General features: G+C 32.3%; 2 protein-coding genes across 2 annotated transcripts in view; one reads left to right on the forward strand and one right to left on the reverse strand.

Moving 5' to 3' along the window:
- Positions 1 to 20358, reverse strand: part of LOC124537641 (hemicentin-2-like) — a 359030-nt gene that overhangs the window by 217269 nt on the left and 121403 nt on the right. The window lies entirely within an intron of this gene.
- LOC124537640 (solute carrier family 22 member 16-like) overlaps positions 8412 to 20358 on the forward strand; it is a 39913-nt gene continuing 27966 nt past the window's right edge. The window contains exon 1 of the mRNA XM_047114537.1: positions 8412 to 8546. Within this exon, the coding sequence (XP_046970493.1) occupies positions 8510 to 8546 (37 nt within the window). The 5' untranslated portion in view covers positions 8412 to 8509. The remainder of the gene's footprint in view (positions 8547 to 20358) is intronic.

Genomic DNA, 20358 nt, shown 5'->3' on the forward strand with positions numbered 1-20358 from the left:
CTTCTACTGGTTGCCGAGGTTGTTTGGTGACTCGCCTCTTCTTCAGCACTACCAGAACCAGAATCACCACTAGGATGTAATAACGAATGATGTCGACGTTTACAAACTTGGCATCGGACAATATTTTTGCACATTTTAGCCGAATGGTTGCTATTCAAACAAATAAAACATAAGTTTTTATTTAACGCGAACTCACGGCGTGTCTCATTATTTTCCTTACCGAATTTTCGGCACGCAGTTATTTTATGCTCCTCGCCACAATACGCACACAATACAAACGGTTTGTTTTTAACAACGTGAAAAGATTTTGTAAACTTTTTCTCACTGTGATGTACCTTATAATCAATATTTTCTAGACCTCTAAAACGTCCTATTAAAAAGTTGGAAAATTGTTGAAACGTGGGTAATTCATTACTTGGATCTGAAGATACCTTTAACTCCCATGCCTTTCGCGTATCTTTATCTAACTTAGCGCTTATAATGTGGATAATCAGGATATCCCAAGATGAAACATCCACACCAATATTTTTTATTGAGTCTAAACAATCAGAAGTTGTACTAATTAAGTTTTTAATTTCAGATGCCGATTCAGATAACAAACTTTTTTGACTCAGTAGACGCTTCAAGATGCCGTTCGCCAAAAATCTTTTATTATTATACATACTATCTAATTTCCCCCAAGCAATTTGATAACTATCCGACGTCACCTTAATATTACGTAATAGTTGCTCGGCTTCCCCGGTTAAATGACCCCTTAAATAATAAAATCTTTGGGCATCATCCAGTGACTTGTTATCATGCACAAGCCCTAAAAACAAATCTCTGAATGTCTGCCACTCTGTGTACTTACCGGAAAAGATAGGTATTTTAATTTCAGGCAGCTTGAAACGTCTTTCTGAACTCTCATATTGACTATTTGAACTTGACTTGCCTTCTGACTCAAGTGTTTTAAATTTATACAGTGTTTCTTTTAACTCAGTCTTAAATTCAACATATAATTCTTCTACATCATCATACACATTATTTTTATAATAATTCGAACTATAGAAATCAGTTCGCTTAACTTGACTAATAATTTTAGTATGAGTATCTGTAAACAAACTCCACTGTTGTTCTAAGTTATCTAGCCTTGTTTCAATATAAGCAACCGTCAAACGATCCTTAGGAGACTTTTTAAAATTAGTCTTAACCTTTAGTATTTTAGCCCTTATATCATCCTGCAGATCATTAAACGACTCCATATTAATTATAAACCTTGACAATAATAGATCTAAAACCGAATAACAATTTACTTTAATTTACAAAGTTAAACGTCAAACTGAATTATTTTACTTAGTCAATATTTTCCAAGTTTAAGAAACAGATGAGCAAAATTTTACAAGTCCTAAACTATTGAATTTATTCTAAGTACTTCACTTTCTTCAAATACCTTAAGTTTCACTAATCTTTGATATAAGGTTTAATTTCCAAGTTAATTTCTTCTATAGTAATATTTCAAAAATTTCAAATGTACTCACAATGTTTCACCGAACACTCTTACTTGTCTTCACTTTGTGGCACCTGCGGCGCCCCACGTGTTCCGCAACCTCCACCGCTGCTGCTTGCCTGTTTCCGTCCGTCGCTCCTCCGGGTTGTAGACTCCCGGTTCCCTCCACTGCCTTGGCGCCGCTTGTGGCACCTTGCTGAAGGGATGCTCTGGACAGCGACCCACTGTCCAGTAGTGACGAAACGGGTGGTACTCTTGTACCAATTCCGCAGCAATACCACAAAAATTAGTCCAAGCCAATCCGACTCGAATGGACCATGAATAAACTCCGGTAGGCTCCTTATCGACGAAATGAAACACTTAGTACTTAGTATAAGCTTCCGTTTACTTCTTGAGACGATTCACACAAAACAATAATTTTCACAATGTCTTATATATACAGAATAACAAAACGATTGCGCGATTCAAAAACTTATAAAAATTGAACAATGCCATCTAGGCGTCAACTAAGGACTAAACATGACAACTTAAGGAATAATTCAAATATAAAGAAAACTTTAATAAATACAAAGGAGGTTTATAGGTGTGCATGTTTAATCCTGACACAGGGTCTACGTAATAGACAGTCACTATAAACAGGTAAGTGCGTGCAACTGAGTGCAGGTAACAACAACCATTCCTTACATCGCACCTGTGCGTTACCAACCATAGGATCTAAGATACTACACTTAATAAGACTTGCACAAATCCCTGCCACTAAGTGTAAAATGGTTACAAATAGAAATTAAATATAAGTAAACGGAAATTATTTCGTTGAATTCGTATTAATTAAATCTGAAGTTAAATAATTCTAACCAAAGAGCTACAATTACAATTTAATAAGAGTTTTGGTATCTAAAACAATTAATATATATCTTCCTCGTGGATTAATTAAGTGACAAGCGCTACGAGAGCCCATGTTACTTCACACAGACACACACAAAAACACGCACTTCATTTCGCTCCGTTTCATAAGACATAATAAACTTTTTGTACAACAATACAAGATTTTAGAATTAGAATCAGAATATATTCAAAACTTCTTCACAAAATCTTCTATTGGCTTTTTAAGTATAGTATCAAAAGCAGAGAACGATTAATAGTATAAATAGAAACAATTTGGACTTATATGTAAAGTAAAAAATAAGTGTTCATGTGTGTTTCTGTGTTGCCTATGTATGTGTGTATTATGATTACTGGGTACGTTGGTTGGTATACCTTTATATATTCTATGCTTGATAGACTCAAGTTGAATATGCAGATCTTAATCTTAACTAAAGAGTGCGGTTTCAAATTCGGACAATCATTTTTGATTTTTCACGTGTTATTTAAATCTATACGAGACACGTATGTATATTCACACATGTGTTTATGATATATCTCATGCCCAGTGGTAAAGAAAAGTTATGCTATGGTTAGATAGACGCATTATATTTTGACAGATGTGTCCAAGCCTGGCGCACTGTGTTGAAATAACATTAAAGTCTTCTGCTTAAGGCCCCTACTCCTCTGTAAGGAGCCCTTTTCTTACTTAAATGCAATATTTTATTTGTGTTATCATATTATTCTCCAATTATGTATTAATATTACTATGAGAATATATGAATTAATGGATACCTCAGATTAATATTAAATTAAAAAAAAAAAAAGAAAATGCAAATCAGTTTTCCTTTTAACGTATTAAGATAAAACGTTCGTCCATACTTTACACACTTTAGTTTTAATTATAAGATTTATTAGTCTACTAGCGGTACCACGCGAGCATTTTTACTCGTGTTGCATTTTTAATACCGTCGTAAGTAACTTGTCACATTAGCAGCCGGTTATGGTTCTTGCTTCGTTCCTAAAGTCGGACCGCGAAGTTAGGATAGTTAAGTCTTAATTGGAGAGTCTCGAAAGCCAACTGAATTATATAAATATAATATATTTCATTTCATATTATGTTTTAAATAATATATACTTGGTAGTGCGGCTTTATGCAATCGAACCTGGGTAGGTTTTGTTACTCATAAAATACTCTACCTTCAAACAGCAATACGTACCATTATAGTTTGGGTTTCTTTTTTCAGTTTGAAAGGTGGTAATGCTAATGTTTCAACAAACACGAGAGACGGCAGTCTTCAGAAACCTATTTTCCAGTTTATTTACGATTTTTTGAATAAAAAACATCTACTTAGTCGTTATCGTGAATATAGATAATTATGTATATAATAAATATAAATACATACAAGTATTTTTATTATTAACATATTCTTTTTTTTTAATTTATACATCCTAAGCTATTACACTTAATTTATGGTAAAAACAAATTGTGTATGTTACAATATTTAAGCTAGGTAATATCAACATGACTGAGCATAAATATGTATGCTTAATTGCTTCCCTTAAATATATATTTGCTACACATCCAAAGCAGAAAACAATAGAAAAAAGTTCGGTAACTCGTTAAGTGAAACTAAGTTTTAATTACTTTTTAATTATTTTCATAAAATTTTTGAATCGTCAATATTTTAATGCCATTTTAATCGTACTCTATTAATTATTAAGATTATCCACTTCGTAATTACTCTACCTGTGGAATAATTAAACATGGATACTTCATCTGTGTATAAATTAATATTCCGTATTTTATATATTACATTTGGTTTTATGTAAAAATTTAATAAAAATCGCAAAATATTTAAGTCAATGTACTGTTATTATTCCAAATTAAAAAAAATGTGTGGGAATCCTTACTAATATTCTAATGGCAACAGACTATGTATGTTACCTCTTCACGCCTTGATTGCTGAACTGATTTACATGAAATTACTTTAAATATTTTTATGGTATACGTTGCCTGACGATCATATGGGCCACCTGATGGTAAGTGGTCACCATCGCCCATAGACAATGGCGCTGTAAGAAATATTAACTATTCCTTAAATCACCAATACGCCACCAATCCAAGATGTTATGTCTATCTAAGATGTTATGTCCCTTAACCTGTAGTTACACTGGCTCACTCACCCTTGAGACCACAATACACCATTATTGAGGATTGTTGTTTCGCGATAGAATAAATGATGAGTGAGTGGTACAGAGATGGGCTTACACAGAGCCGTCCAATGATGTGTTTATGGTTTGAATCCTGGGATAGTTCATAAGCCACATTTTTGTTCAATTTCACCTCTTGAAAGCTGGCAGCATCAGCTAATGCGAAAGAAATATCCAATTCACGGACATAAGTACGTACTAAATTATTAACTGTAAATCAGCTCATTAATATAATATAAATAAATTAAATAAATGTTACTTATAGTCAAAAGACGTGACCTATTTACCAATATTATAAAAAAATAGTTACATCATGTAAATCAGCTCATTAATATAATGTAAATTATTAATTTAATAATTTAAGTTGGAGTCAAAAGGAGCGGCCTATTTGCCAATAGTTACATTATGTAACTGTAACGTAAGATAGAACTTTGTTTTACGTTGTAAAGAATAATTACATAAAACATCTGAGGTAGCCGTCACTACCGACCCCGTAGCTTTTCCATCACTTAGATTAATTAATGTAATATTGCTAAGTAACTCATTATAAAACCAGATAATTAATGGCACGTTCGTGAACATTTATATGTGTGTTATATTAATATCATACGTCTGGATCGTAAATAAAAATATATATTAAGAATTCAATGTGACATTGACGTATGAAGCAGTGTTGCTTATTATATTTAACGTAATTTATTTATGAATAAGTGTTTTTTTTTAATAATTCTGTACACTATTACATAAACATACAGTAACAGCCTGTAAATTACCCACTTCTGGGATAAGGCCTCATCTCCCTTTGAAGAGAAGGTTTTGGAGGATATTCCACCACGCTACTCCAATGCGGGTTGGTAGATAGACACACATGTGGCAGAATTTCGTTGAAATTCGTCACGTGCCGCCTTCATCGCCTAGTGCCATATGAATTATGAACACAAATTAACAACATGAACATTCAGTGGTGCTTGCCTGGGTTTGAACCTACAATCAGCGGTTGAGATATACGCGTTCTAACGTCTAGGCTATATCGGTTCTTTGGCACACTATTAGTAGTGTTTTAATACTGTAGTTTATTTTAATATATATTTCAGGCCTTATTTTAATTAATAGCCTAGCCTTATAACTAAGTGACGCTGTTTAATCAGCGGTCCGATGACACTGAGCGAATCCGTATTACGTTCCTCGACTTCAGTAATTCGGTTTAGACTTTCCTGAAAATAGATATAGCTTAATGTCTAACATTTTATTTAAACAAACAATTGTATTATATTCTAAGCTAATTTAAGTAGTTTTATTTCAATATGGATTGTCAGAAGGTCATTGTTTATGACCATTTTACTAAAATGGCTAGGCTGTTAATTAAAAGGCTAATAAAACTAGTTGTCTGTAACACATACATTACTCATTCTATAAAACATTACAAATCATTTTACACAAATGAAATTTATAACATTGAAAAAAGTCCATACCCATCATGGTAGAATACGAAGGCGATTCTATGGATTCAATGGAGTAGAAGTGCTATACTACAATTAATAAATATTGCACCATCCAGCCTTGGAATAGCGTGGTGGAACCTCCTTCATATATCATTACAAAAGAACACAGTGGGCCTTTAGTAATATTTATATTTTATAATAATATTTATATGCATTTATTAAAGAAAAGGATCTTTTAATTTTACAACATTTAATTTTCAAGCGGCCCGCACCAGAGTTTCATTTGGTACCTTTCTGCCATTACCAAGATATTAAGTAAAGAATAATCAGCTTATTCAACATAGAAAGCTTGTTTAAAGGGTGGTTCTTAAGACCCTTTCTAACTAAACAAAGGTACTATAATCTGACTCATTTAAAAGCTTAAACCGGTTGATACTTCTACGCAGCTTCCAACGAGCCTTTTGTATATAAACGGCTAACCTTCATTGACCTCCTTAATTTAACATCATATTCCTTACTTACTATAGATATCTGCTACGTAAAATACCTAATTTGCTGTATTGAAAAGCTAATCTTCATAAAATTCATAAAATTTCAATTACTTTGAGATTGTATTATCTGAATTAAAATATATAAGTTTTAATTTAATAAATTGTGTTCTAATATGTTGTTTTATCGAAACTAATATAATGAATGAATTGTAAAGAGGTCAGAGTTAATTTCACAAAATTAACTCTGACTTCTTTACCCTTCAATTGCTGAACTGATTTAGATGAAATTAAGCGTGGAGATAGTTTGAGTTCCAGCAAAGGACATAGGCTACGAGTATTTTTAAAGTTGTATAAATATCGTTAGGGTAAAGCCGCCAGTTTAGTTACTTGTATATAAATGTAAAAGTAGCTCCGATTTCTTTACAATTTGATCGATGAACCGATTTAGGTGAAATTAAGCACGGAGATTTTTGAGTTCCGGGGAAGAATTTAGGCTACGAAATAAGAGCTACAAGATATGTATGTATGTCTGTATGTACATACCGTAACATACATTCGTAATAATATACGCATTATTCGATTTTCCTATCTACAACAAACTTACTAATTTTAATTAAATAATAATAATCATTGAAATATATGGTGGTACCTAAAATTTGTAGGTTCAAAAAGATTGTATGTCGATCTGGCATTATCTGAAGTATTAGATGTCTCTATTTATGGGCCAGTGAATAACTAGTGATGTACTGAAAATTAATCGATATTATTTTGAAATAGTTACATTTTATTAAAGGGGGACAAAATATTTTCTGTTAAAATATATGTCATGATAAGTGTTGGTCACCACCACTGTCACCACAGCCCATATACAGGCTCTACAGAGCCTGTATGTGGTATATGGGCTTTTCTTACAAGAAATATTAACCATTCCTCATATCAACAATGCGGCACTGACCTGGAATGAGATGTTATGTACCTTGTGCCTATGCCTACACTGGCTTAAGATTGGCTTAAGATTGGCAAAGATTAAGAATTGCATAGAAAACCAGTACTGTTCCATTATTACGCAAATTTTTAACCCATTTTCCAAAATTTAGACATGTTTGATAAAGTAATCGTGTCTATAATTAATAATTATTATTTATAAATATATTTATTAAGGACATTTTATACATAGCAGAGCTGAGATGGCCCATTGCTTAAAACTCTTGCATCTTGATTGCAACCCATGATTGAAGATTCAAAGCCAACACTGAATTTTCATGTGCTTAATTATATAGTATTTATAATTCATCTAGTGCTCGGCGGTAAAGGAAAACATCGTAAGGAAACCTGCATGTGCCTGATTATGACGAAATTCCGCGACATGTATATCCAACAACCCACATTGGAGCAGCGTGGTGGAACATGCTCCACAACCTACTCCTCATAGGGAGAGAAGGCCTTAGTACAGAAGTGGGAATATAACAGACCATTCATGTAATTTTATATGTATTTAATATTCCATAAGATATAGTATAATGTAACTAAAATATATTAGTTTTGGGATGTTTAATTTCAATTATTTGTTCCATCAAATGTTGCCAGAAATACTGAACCATCGAATAAACTGAACCACAAATGTTATTGCTGGTTTGAGGAAAATAATAAAATTCCCCGTCAAATTTGAGTTTCATCATTTTGCTTACCCTATATTAATATTTATCTAAGAACATATGAGAACTACTGTTTCACCAGTTTTATCTTAAGTCAACATACCAGTATTAAATGAACTTCTCATTTCGCAAAATGGTAAATACAGATAAGGAGTTTATTGACGAGATGAGGATCAATTTAAAATGGTCTGTCACCAAGGCTATTAGTGAGATAATTACTATACGCACTCATACAAAATCTCGAGGAGTATTACTATGAATCGGTAATTTTATCATTAGTTATATCTGGGCCTGTGTCAAGTCAGGTTATGATGGACAAAATTTATCAAAGTCATTTAAGTAATTTATAAATAAGACAAAATGAGTGAAGTGAATCTGCAAGCTTTGGGTGAACGAAGTAAGTTATAAATATTATATTTTATACTCGCAGTTAGGGTGTGTAAAAAAAACGATTAATTATTTAGTCAGTTCCTCCAAATAACAATTCATTTTAAAGATTAAATGAATTGACTCAAAATATAAGGTCACCAATGTTGTTGTTTACTTCCGTATTTTCATTGTATTTCTTTATTAAGTAATTGCCTTTAAACCATTTGATATATTAATAGCGTAAGTTGATTTTTGACACTTTGATTTGTGATAAAATGGGATGATAGCGGCACATAACAAATAGGTTATGGTTTCATTTTGTGAGCTCCAGCTGTTGATGTACTTGAAGAGATTCTTGATTGCAATTTACTGAATCGTTAAAATTTAACATAGAAATAATTTGGGAGAGAGGAATAAAGAGGTTTCTTTTTCTTTAAGACACGGTCGTGTCTTTTAGGTTTTTTGTTTTCTTCTTTACTGTTTTGGAGCATAAAGGGATTAGTAGGGCATCTTCATCGAATATGACCAAGCAAGCAACGTTGCATTTTTTTTATAAATAGTCTCTTGGTCCATGGTGCAGAAATATGTTAGGAGAAATTCTAAAATGAAGAATGTATGTAAATGTATCCAACCAGCATAGTACAGTTTGATGGAATACTCACCAAAATTTTCATCATTTCATTATTTATTTTCTTAGATGATTAAGTTGCCCAAAACATAAATGTCCTATCAGCTATACAATCTGTGATACTGTATTTGCATTTTGTAGTTAGTAGAAACCCTTTTGTGTATCAAAAGCAAATCTATTTAATGATCGAGTAAACTTAATAATGTTTCCGATTCGATTATTAATTTTAATCCTCGTTATAATTCCGAATGTTTTTCGTATCAGTGAGCCAATTTGTAATGCTGAACAATACCCGTATTTTTCATTGTGGAGGTAACGAATTTTCAGTATTTCACGTGTAAGGATTTACTCGTGTAAAACTTGGGAACTTCGCTCGTAAAAATATGAACGGGAAGCATTGGAAATATTCGCAGTTTTCGCCAATGTTTATTTTGGATACATAGACTAGCAAATAGGCAGTTCACGGGAAGTGGTTACAATTGCAAATACATACACGTATATGGTATTATTTATCTCGACATTGCTAAAGAAGAATATTATATTCGATAATTCTCAAGGTCTTCAATACATATTTTTCTTGACTGTGAAAATACAAACCTAGTGGAAATTTTTAAGCAGCTCGAATGCTAGTTAATCAGCCTATATTTAGTAGAATAAAGTAACAGCCTGTAAATTTCCCACTGCTGGGCTAAGGCCTCCTCTTTCATTAAGGAGAGGGTTAGGGACATATTCCATTACGCTGTTCCGATTCGGGTTGGTGGTATGCACATGTGGCAGAATTTCAACTAAATTAGACACATGCAGGTTTCCTCACGATGTTTCCATCACCGCCGAGCACGAGATCAATTAAAAACACAAATTAAGCACATATATAATGGTGCTTGCCTGGGTTTGAACACGAAATCATCGCTTAAGACGCACGTTTTCTAGCCACTGGGCCATCTCGTTTAGTAGAATTGTACATAGCATATGTAATATATCTTTTGGTTACACAAATACGAACAATATGAAGTATGAACTATTTAAACGTATGAATTAGGTCGTAGCATAGACTTAATTTATCTTTTGTTTCTATTGGAAATTTTGACTCATTTAAAATTGTAGTTAATCAATCTACGTTAATAATATGTTAAATATGTTAAACCAATACCGAAAATATGCGGTACAAATGCCTTAAAATTTGTTTTAAAAATACGAATAGGGACATAGACGATTTTGATGGTATTAATAGTTCAATAACCTGAGTAGACGAGTCTTCAGTTTTAGTTATCTGACATCGCCGGTCGAGCACTTCCCAACCGAAGACTATGAATTTAAATTTGAGATGAATACTATCTAGCTGCCAGTGGAGTATCACGGTGAATATTCCGTGAATAAATTAAGTATCTTGGAAGCCCTAGCTCAGCAATACGACATTAAGGACAGAAATTGTTAGTACCTTATTGATAGATAATAAAAAAGCGTGGAATTAATACCTGTTGACTTCCAAGCTTACTTATTAATGTTAATAATTGTATAAACTAACATGACTTTGTATTTTTTAAATGTTGAAAAAGAGTAACTACTGAGTTTCTTGCCAGTTCTTCTCGGTAGAATCTACTTTCCGAACCCGTGGTAGCTTCACTTCATTGTAAAATGTCGATGCAAAAGTGCTTGTAAAAGCCTACTTGAATAAAGCTTAATTTTATGTGATTGATTTGATCTACAAAGAAAACACGCTATGTAAAAAAATCCGTAAAACATTTGCGAAATTTCCACTCACTACTTACGGATTTATTCCGTAAAATATACGAAGTAGAGAAATTTATTGAAAGCTAATAAGAGTAATAGATGCTGTTTTAATTAGATCCATGCTCCAATTGTATATTCCCTGATCGTAAGTGCCCGACGTTGCCTGAATAAATCTGAATATGAATCACATTTGTACGTTTCAATTGATTAACAAACGTTTTATTATTTTGTGAAAGAGCTTCTGTGTTACTCTAAGAGCTCGCTTCACTTTTCACTCGTAAAACATTAAGTAATCACATTACGGTGTCATATTATTTTGATTCTTATATCCTTTAACTTTTATTATCATTATAGTTAATGTCGTTTATCACCTTCTGTTATTTAATGATTGTGCTTCGCAGTGCTCTGGTGAAAGATATGATAACGTGCCTTATTTGTGAAATGTTGAATATCGATTAACGCTGATACGCTATTTTTACCCTTATATGTAATAATTATTATTGTCAAAATCGCATACCACATACTGATATTACACGATGGTTTTCTACTTATGTATTCTTACTGATTATTTTAAATAATTTTAAACTTATATATCGTAAATCATTTCAGATTAAACTATTTTATTTTACTTTACTACGAATTATAGACATTACAATCAAGTGCTAATATTTTGTACATATAAACTTTTTTTTAATTTAAGAAGTCAAGCATATCTTCTTTCTTCGTATATAATCCCATTGTTGTTAGTCTGTGAGCTCATCTTTGGTTATTTTTCCTGCTCTGTTAGATCGTCGTTAGGAAACCTTCATTGGATTAAAATCTGTGACGTGGATAACACTCCATATCTATTGATCTGTGGGTTAAAATAAACTTTGAACTATCTACTCAGAGAAAATAGAGGTCATAGACTATTTACTTTAGTGAATTAAAACCTTTTTACGTTTTATAGATTAATTTATTTAAAAATATAATAAGATAGAACGTCTATTAATGATATTTAAGTCGAGATTAAAAGTATCAACCAGTTTGACTAATGTTAAAGTACACGTTTTCAAACTCAACTCATGAGACAGGTAATCACATTTTCCCATTTTATTAAGTGTGCGATTGGGTGTCGGGGTCAGGTGTTACCTTATGTTCTTTTTGTTTACTGACTACAACTACATTTCATAATAATCGATTGAGAAATTAAGCGTGACAAACAAACAAATTGAGCCGGGTTCAAACCCAGGCAAGCATCACTGAATATACATGTACTGAATTTGTGTTTATAATTTATCTCATGCGCGGTCGTGAAGGAAAACATTGTGAGTAAACCTGCATGTGTCTAATTTCATAGAAATTCTGCCACATGTGTATTCCACCAAGCCGCATTCGAACAGCGTGTTGGTGGACCTTCTCTCTTCAAAGGGAGAGGAGGTCTTAGTCCAGCAGTGATAAATTTACAGACTGTTGTTATTGTTGTTGTTTGTAACAAACAAATAAATAGGAAATATATATATCGCCTTTATAATATTAGTGAAGATATCGAAAAGTACAATAGCAATACGCATTGAATGGTATTTGATGCAGTGATACAGTTTATTGATTCATTCAGGCTGTGACCTACTTTGGGGGACTTGTGCTTTACGGGATCTCATACTTTATACGAATTAACATCATAATGCCGCAGCCAGACGAAGCGAGTTATCGAGACGGATAATGTTCTCTGAATATTGAGTACAAATAATTAAGTGCTGTATGATCTATCTTAATATTATAAATTTGAAAATAGCTCTGTCTGTTTGTAACTCTTTCACGACCAACCCAATGTACCGCTGATATGACCCAGTGGTAAGAACGCATGCATCTTAACCGATGATTACGGGTTCATATTTACTACACACACCACTGTATATATGTGCCTAATTTGTGTTTATAATTCATCTCATGCTCGGGTGTGAAAGAATACATCGTGAGGAAACCTGCATGTGTCTAATTTCATCGAAATTCTGCCACATGTGCATTCCATCAACCCGCATTGGAACAGCGTGGTGTAATATATTCTAAACCCTCTCCTAAGTGGGAGAGGAGGCCTTAGCCCAGCTGTGGGAAATATACAGACTGTTACTAACAATGTACCGCATTTGATGAAATTTATTGTGAAGCAAACTTGAACTTAAGGAAGGACATAGGTTACGTTTTTTTGCCTAATAAATGACAACCAATCTCCTAAAACGCGAGGGATGCCACGTGTGACAACTAGTACCTAATTGTCATTTGTTGTTCATGTACAAATTGAAGAGAAAATAATCGATTATGTTATTTAGTTATTTTAATATTACAAACTGACACTTCAATTTTATTATTTGTAAATATTACAGAGTTATATTGTTGTCTAATATATTAGTGACCAGTTACCATTGGCCGATTTCTAGTCTGCCTATATCTATATTTGAAGTAAATAATGTAAAATGGCCACTTTTCCGAACCACTGATCTCGGAATTCACCGTGACTACAAAATGCAGTCATAATGTTCAGACACTTTTCACTCATATTTTTAAACGACTTCAATTTTAAAATAAGAGGTTATATTTTCGGTAACATTTCACAAAAAAGTGTGGAATAATCTTATAAATGAATATTCATAAACCGATCTTCTCGATTCAAGTATGTTTGATTTAATTTGTATCTCTTGACCGTCTTCTTTAAAAAAGAAATGGATATCACTGAAAACCAGTTTTGGAGCAAAACTCCAACAATAACTGAGGGACATTCCTTTTCGTGGACATTGCTCCATTAAAGATAATAAGCATTTTTTTTCCTTTTCTCTTTATTGTTGTAGGTATATTTTTATTTAATAATTGCATGTTACATTTGTTCATCTTGTTTTTCCTGTTAAAATTTGATACTATATTTTTTTTATCTTTTGTATTTCTTTAATTTGTAAATGTGTGTGTTCCTGAATAAACCTTATTCTATTCTATTCTATTCTATATTGACGAGACCATCTTAGTCCCATATCTAGTACCTTTAGTACTACTTTTTATATAACGACAGAGGTGGTTGATTTGAATGGTTGTTCTCACAATCAGACATTATGTGTGTGCGTTATGCGGGTACGGTTAATTAATAAAATGTTCGGTAATCACTCAAATGATTTATAATAATAATAATATAATATGAGACAACATCACATACATTACTCTGATCCCAATGTAAGTAGATAGAGCACTTGTGTTATGGAAATCAGAAGTAACGATGGTACCACAAATACCCAGACCCAAGACAACATAGAAAACTAATGATAATCTACATCGACTCGGCCGGGAATCGAACCCGGGACCTCAGAGGCGTACCCATGAAAACCGGTGTACACACCACTCGACCATGGAGGTCGTCAAATTTACTTTTAAAGATTTTTAAATCACAATAATAACGATGAATCGTAAGACAGTTTCTAGAGGAGTTTTCTGTACGGTGGCTAGCAATAAAGCGGTGTGTCGCCGACTCGCACCGACCCATCTAGACTCCGTCGAAGTGTTATACAATACTGACAACGCTTGCGATTCGTCAAATCACCTTCCGTATTATTGACATCTTCGACAAATATAAATTTAATACCTATAATATATTAGTATAAATTATCATGTAATACTTAAATATACCTAATATCTGATTGAATTATTCGCATTTGCGGGTTCAAAAGCAAGCACAACTAAATTTTTCATGTGCTTAATTTTTGTTCTTCATTTCGACCTATCGTGAGGAAACTTGCATGTGTCTAATTTACGGGTTGTTACTAGTTATTAAGTAAACTATATTACGATAACGTTTATTCAAACAAATGGTTGAGATATGTAGTTTTTAATATCAATTGTCAGCAATTCTCGCTTGATATACTGTAAATAAAACAGCTTATGTAACATAACGCATGCTGCGAATTGAATCTTTATTAAGCAAATCACTAAGTATGTACAAATAATTATCCCTAAACTAGATTGAATTAAATGCTCTTCTTTAATGTTTTATTTATCTAAATCTTGTTAATATAATAAATTTACCATTTTCAAAAAGATTATTAAGACTAAATTAATAAAGAAATCATATCATTCATCAAAATATTACTTTTTAGAAAGAAATACCTGTAGTTAGGCTCGGGTTCCATCATATGACACTAATTACCGTAAATAACAGCATTGTAAATCTGTTTACATGAAAAGAGCAACAACGTGAGTCTTGCCGTTTCGTAGAAGATGCTTTCCGAAACGGTGGTAGTATTTAATTATTGACGATTCAAAAACACTTCATTGTGAAGTTTACTTGTTTAAAATTGATTTGATTTGATCACCGAACATGACGAAGTTTTGGTATTACTCTAAAGATTAGCTGAAAATTTGAAACTGTCAAAGATTCTCTCAAACTGTTAAGCAAACAAAATGAATTAATCGGTAAGATCAAAGTATAGTACGACACAACTTAGATTTAGCATCGGCGAATTCAATAAAATCAATTACTGACGATTAACACAACCAATAGAAATAGTACCCTATAGCGCCATTCGACGCTATTCGTCGCTATAGATTCTCGCGTCAGTTCAACCAGAGAAAGCAAGCGCATGTAAATCGACATGTCAAATTGATGAATATATTAAGTCATATGATATTACAAGTTATTACGTTTGTGTAAATATTCACATAAGAAATAAATTTTGATAATTTGGGATAGCGTACTTAATTCGGAAGTGATCGGTTTTACGAATTTTGCCGATGCTACATCATAGTTGTGTCGAACTATAACAATCTAGCTTAATTTAATTTGATCCGGATGTTAATATTTATATTTATTATGATACGATGTATACACATATACATGTACATATATCGTATCATAACGATCATATGATTTAATTACGACGATATATTTGACCTAGAATAAGATCGCGAGTTCGTATGATAAGAAAAAAAACAACATCTACGAGAAACGTTATGTAAAATTTTACATGAATAAATAAAACATTAAGATACAAATGTTGATTCTTCAGATAAGAACCATCGAGAATTTCAGTAATTACGTTTGTGATTCAAAAATATACTTGAAACAAAGTACGTCAGAGAATTAAAATCAAAATATTTTTTTCAATATAGAATCTTTAAATTTATCGAATTTAAAAATTTATAATCGATTCAGAACCAACACGTCAAACCTAATTAGAATCGATACTATATGCTAACTATTTTATATTATCGTTTACTAAATAATAACAATGTTTTAAAATAGTACATGAGTTTTTTCATGTAATTACAGAAGATATTATTATATATAATATATTGAATATTATAGTGGAATACACATGTGGCAGAATTTCTATGAAATTTGTCACATGCAGGTTTCCTCACGATGTTTTCCATCACCGCTGAGCACGAGATGAATTATAAAGACAAATTAAGAACTTGTATGAGCGGTGCTTGCCTGGTATTGAACCCGCAATCATCGGTTAAGATGCACGCGTTCTAACCACTGGGCCATCTCGACTCTCGACGAAATGTATCACTATAGTTTTTTTCTCCTTGTCTTGTCTTGGGGTTGGTTGTCGTGTGTTAAGCAAAGAAGTAGCCTATGTCTTTCCTTAGTTTTCAAGGTTGCTTAATACCAAATTTCATCAAATTCCGTTCATTGATTTGTTAGTGAAAGAGCTACAGACAGACAGTCATACAGAGTTACTTCTACGTCTATAATATTAGTATAGATTATTTGATTTGCTAATAGCCATAATTGTTATAGTATTAACAAAATAAGACAATCATTATAACAATAAATAATCAACTTTACAGAGTGAGATTAGAAATTAGAAGAAAACATAAAGGAATCAAATACTTACTTTAGAAAATTTATGTCCTCAGGTAAAAATATTTTCCCTGAGAATAGTTTTTACAGTATCGACGAAAGCAATTTATTAAGAATAAAATAAATTGTTGCTTTCAACAATCATTTGTTCAACTAAATGAGTGGTCAATTGACCGTAACATAATATTAGCACTGGACAGAGTGTTTGGTACGTCATATAAGTCAATAACATTTTTTAATACTCGAACAATCCTTACCATTTTAGTACATTGAAGTAATATCATTTTTCACTTAATTAAACGCTAGAAGGTGATTTCTTAACTAACGTAAATATTTAAAAGAATAACTTTAGTCAATAATAAAAAAAACAACGTCATTTAAATGATTAAATTTAATCATATAAGTAAATTATATGTAATAGGTAATTTCATTAGAATACCATTATCTGGAAGACAACATATGTTATTGCAGGCATAATAGTAACGGTTACGAATTGTATTTATAACTTGTATGATATATATGATCCTTGACCAGAAATGCTAGTTCGTTCATTTCTGTTAAAGTTGGCGATCCGAATGTTGCTCCTATTAAATATTTGTCTATTGATATTCCAAGTGAGAATATCGCAACTTACACCTGTTATAAAATCACTGACTAACGATACACTTGGTGTTGGACTTGATTTTATATTATCCGATGTTTCATCGAAATTATTAAAAATAAACTTAGCTTCGTAAATGTCTCCATCTTTGAAGGATGTGACATAATCTACTAAATTCGAGATCTCTTGTTCTTTTTTGATTAGTCGAAAGTTATTATCCTTTAAAATAAGCAATAGAGCAAAACAAAGATCTGGCCTCAAACGGTTTGATTAAAGTTTCCACCAAAGCGTTCACAGTCTGCTGGAATTGACGCGGTATTCTTTCATCTAAAATCCATAGTGAGCACAGCTGATCCACGATATCTCAAAATATCAAATGATATCGATTAGAATAGAATTATCAAAGTTACTTCAAGTATAGTTTCTCAACCTTTAGTAGCAATTTTATATGAAATTTCAGACTATATATTTCAATATTTTACAAAAAGGTTACACGCAAAGTATGTCTTTATTTATTAAGATCGTGAGTAAATATTGGTAATGGTACCATTGTCATTAAATCATTATCATTACATAGTAGATATAAAACAAAGTCGATTACAACCGTCTGTCTCTATGTATGCTTAGGTCTTTAAAATTACACAACGGATTTTCAAGCGGTTTATTTAATACATAGATTGATTAAGAGGGAGGTTTATATGTATAGTAAAAAAAGTAAAGGAACAGTCCGTAAATTTCCCACTGCTGGGCTAAGGCCTCCTCTCCCATTAAGGAGAGAGATTTGCAACACAATGCGGTTTGGTGGAATGCCCATGTGGCTGAATTTCGATAAAATTAGGCAAATGCAGTCCTTAAGATTTTCCTTCACAGCCGAGCACGGGATGTACATATTATAAACACAAATTAAGCACATATATATAGTTGTGTTTGCCTGGGTTTGAACTCGAAATCATCGTTAAAGATGCAAGCGTTCTAACCACTGGGCCATCTTAGCTTATTATATGTATAATATAGATTAAACAATAAAGAAGAGAATGACTGAAAAACTGTAAACATTGTAAGACATTCTGCAATATATTTAGTATCAGTATTGCAACCGTGCGAAGCCGAGGCGAGTCGCTTGTTTATATTATAATATAATTATTAAAAAAAAATGTATCTATATAGTTTTAATAATAATACGTTGAATCAATCATTAAATTTGCCTAATAAAATTAAGCAAATAGGCTATGTATTAATGTAATTAATATCATTACTGCAATCAGATTATGTAAACTAAAATTGAAATAGCTACTGTTTAATTAGCCTATCTTATCTCAAATATAACCGTAAATGTGAAATCACATATTAATATATCTATATGTTACTAAATGTAGATATCATATAATTATGATAGTAGTCTTAAATTATATAACTTCCTAATTTCATGGCAAGTATCGTACAAGGAAATCAACTAAACTCAACATCGTAAATCCCATTGTTGGTAGCACATTGACGATATAAGAAGTTTTTTTATATTTCCTAAGGTTTGTATATGAACATACATGTAAAGACAAAACGTTTTTCATTTCATTAAAACATTAATGTGACTTGATGTTATATTGCAAAAATAGAAATAATGAATAGAACTTAGAATCAATATTTAAACAATACAAGACATATTTTGTATCAGAGTCGTTATATTTAATTTTATAGAAGGCTGCGCTTAAAATGTACCTTGATTAGTCCACTTACGATATCAAAAATATAAAGTAAACTAAAGTAAAGTAAGAGCCTGTACATTTCCCACTGCTGAGATAAGGCTTCCTCTTCCATTAATAAACATAAAAGGCAGTTTATGTTGTTTTCTTGCATTTTATTATGTTATTTTATATTACTCAAATATTAATTAACTTATTAGTAGGACGGCTAAGTGAATATCATCTTCTCGTCAGATATTCTACCGCCAAACAGCTATGCTTAGTTTTGCTATGTAACGGAACAAGGGTCATGCAACAACAAACAACAATAACAGTCTGCAAATTTCCTACTGCTCAGCTAAGGTCTCCTCTCCTTTAGAGGAGAGGGTTTTTAACATATTTAACCACGCTGTTCCAATGCGGTTTGGTGGAATGCACATGTGGCAGAATTTCACACATGCAAGTTTCCTCACGATGTTTTCCTTCACCACCGAGCGGCGAACGAGATGAATTATAAACACAAATTAAGCACATGAATATTTAGAGGTGCCTGCCTAGGTTTTAACCCGCAATCATCGGTTAATATGCACGCGTTCTCAGCACTGGGCCATATCAGCTCACCAAAAATATGATCACATAAAAATACATACAAACAAAATAAAAATAATGTAAGCGAGGATTAATTATAGATTGTAATTAGATTTGGCAAAATCAATTGACCTATAAAATGTTGCAGATAGTGAAGCTTACGAGTTACGGTACTGTTCGATTTGCATGCTAATTGAACTAGATCAAAACAGGTTTTGTTTGGATTATTCTTAGTAGTTTCATTTCATTTTTACTTGTAATTCTGCTGTGTTTGTTAGTTATTGTACAGCGGTCATGGAATGCGATATATCACTTTTCATCTCCAGGAAAATGTACAGTTCGAATAAATTTCATATTCCATGTTTTTTTTTCGAACATTCGATTGACGTCATAAACTACAACACAATGCTTTGATAGCTATAGAAAAACTTATGTAATATGCATAGTAACTAGAAATGAACCAGGCAGGGTGTCTTATTGACATACTAGTAGTAGCCCGCGGTTTCGCTTGCGTTTTAGCGTGCTCGTTGTCATGTGTCAGGCAAAAAGTAGACCATGTCCTTTCTATGAGTTCTAGTTTGCTACAAACCAAATTTCATCAAATTCGGTTCAGCGGTTTGATCGTGAAAGTGTGACAGACAGACAGAGTGACTTTCACATTTATAATACTCAAATCGATTTTTATACTTATATTAAAATAGTAACTTGCCGGTTCTTTTCGGTGGAATCTTCATTCCAAATCGGTGGTAGGTTAACTTAATATAGATGAGGTGTAAAACGACTGTA

This window comes from Vanessa cardui, chromosome 18 (assembly GCF_905220365.1).
Source record: "Vanessa cardui chromosome 18, ilVanCard2.1, whole genome shotgun sequence".
In the NCBI taxonomy this organism is placed as follows: Eukaryota; Metazoa; Arthropoda; class Insecta; order Lepidoptera; family Nymphalidae; genus Vanessa; species Vanessa cardui.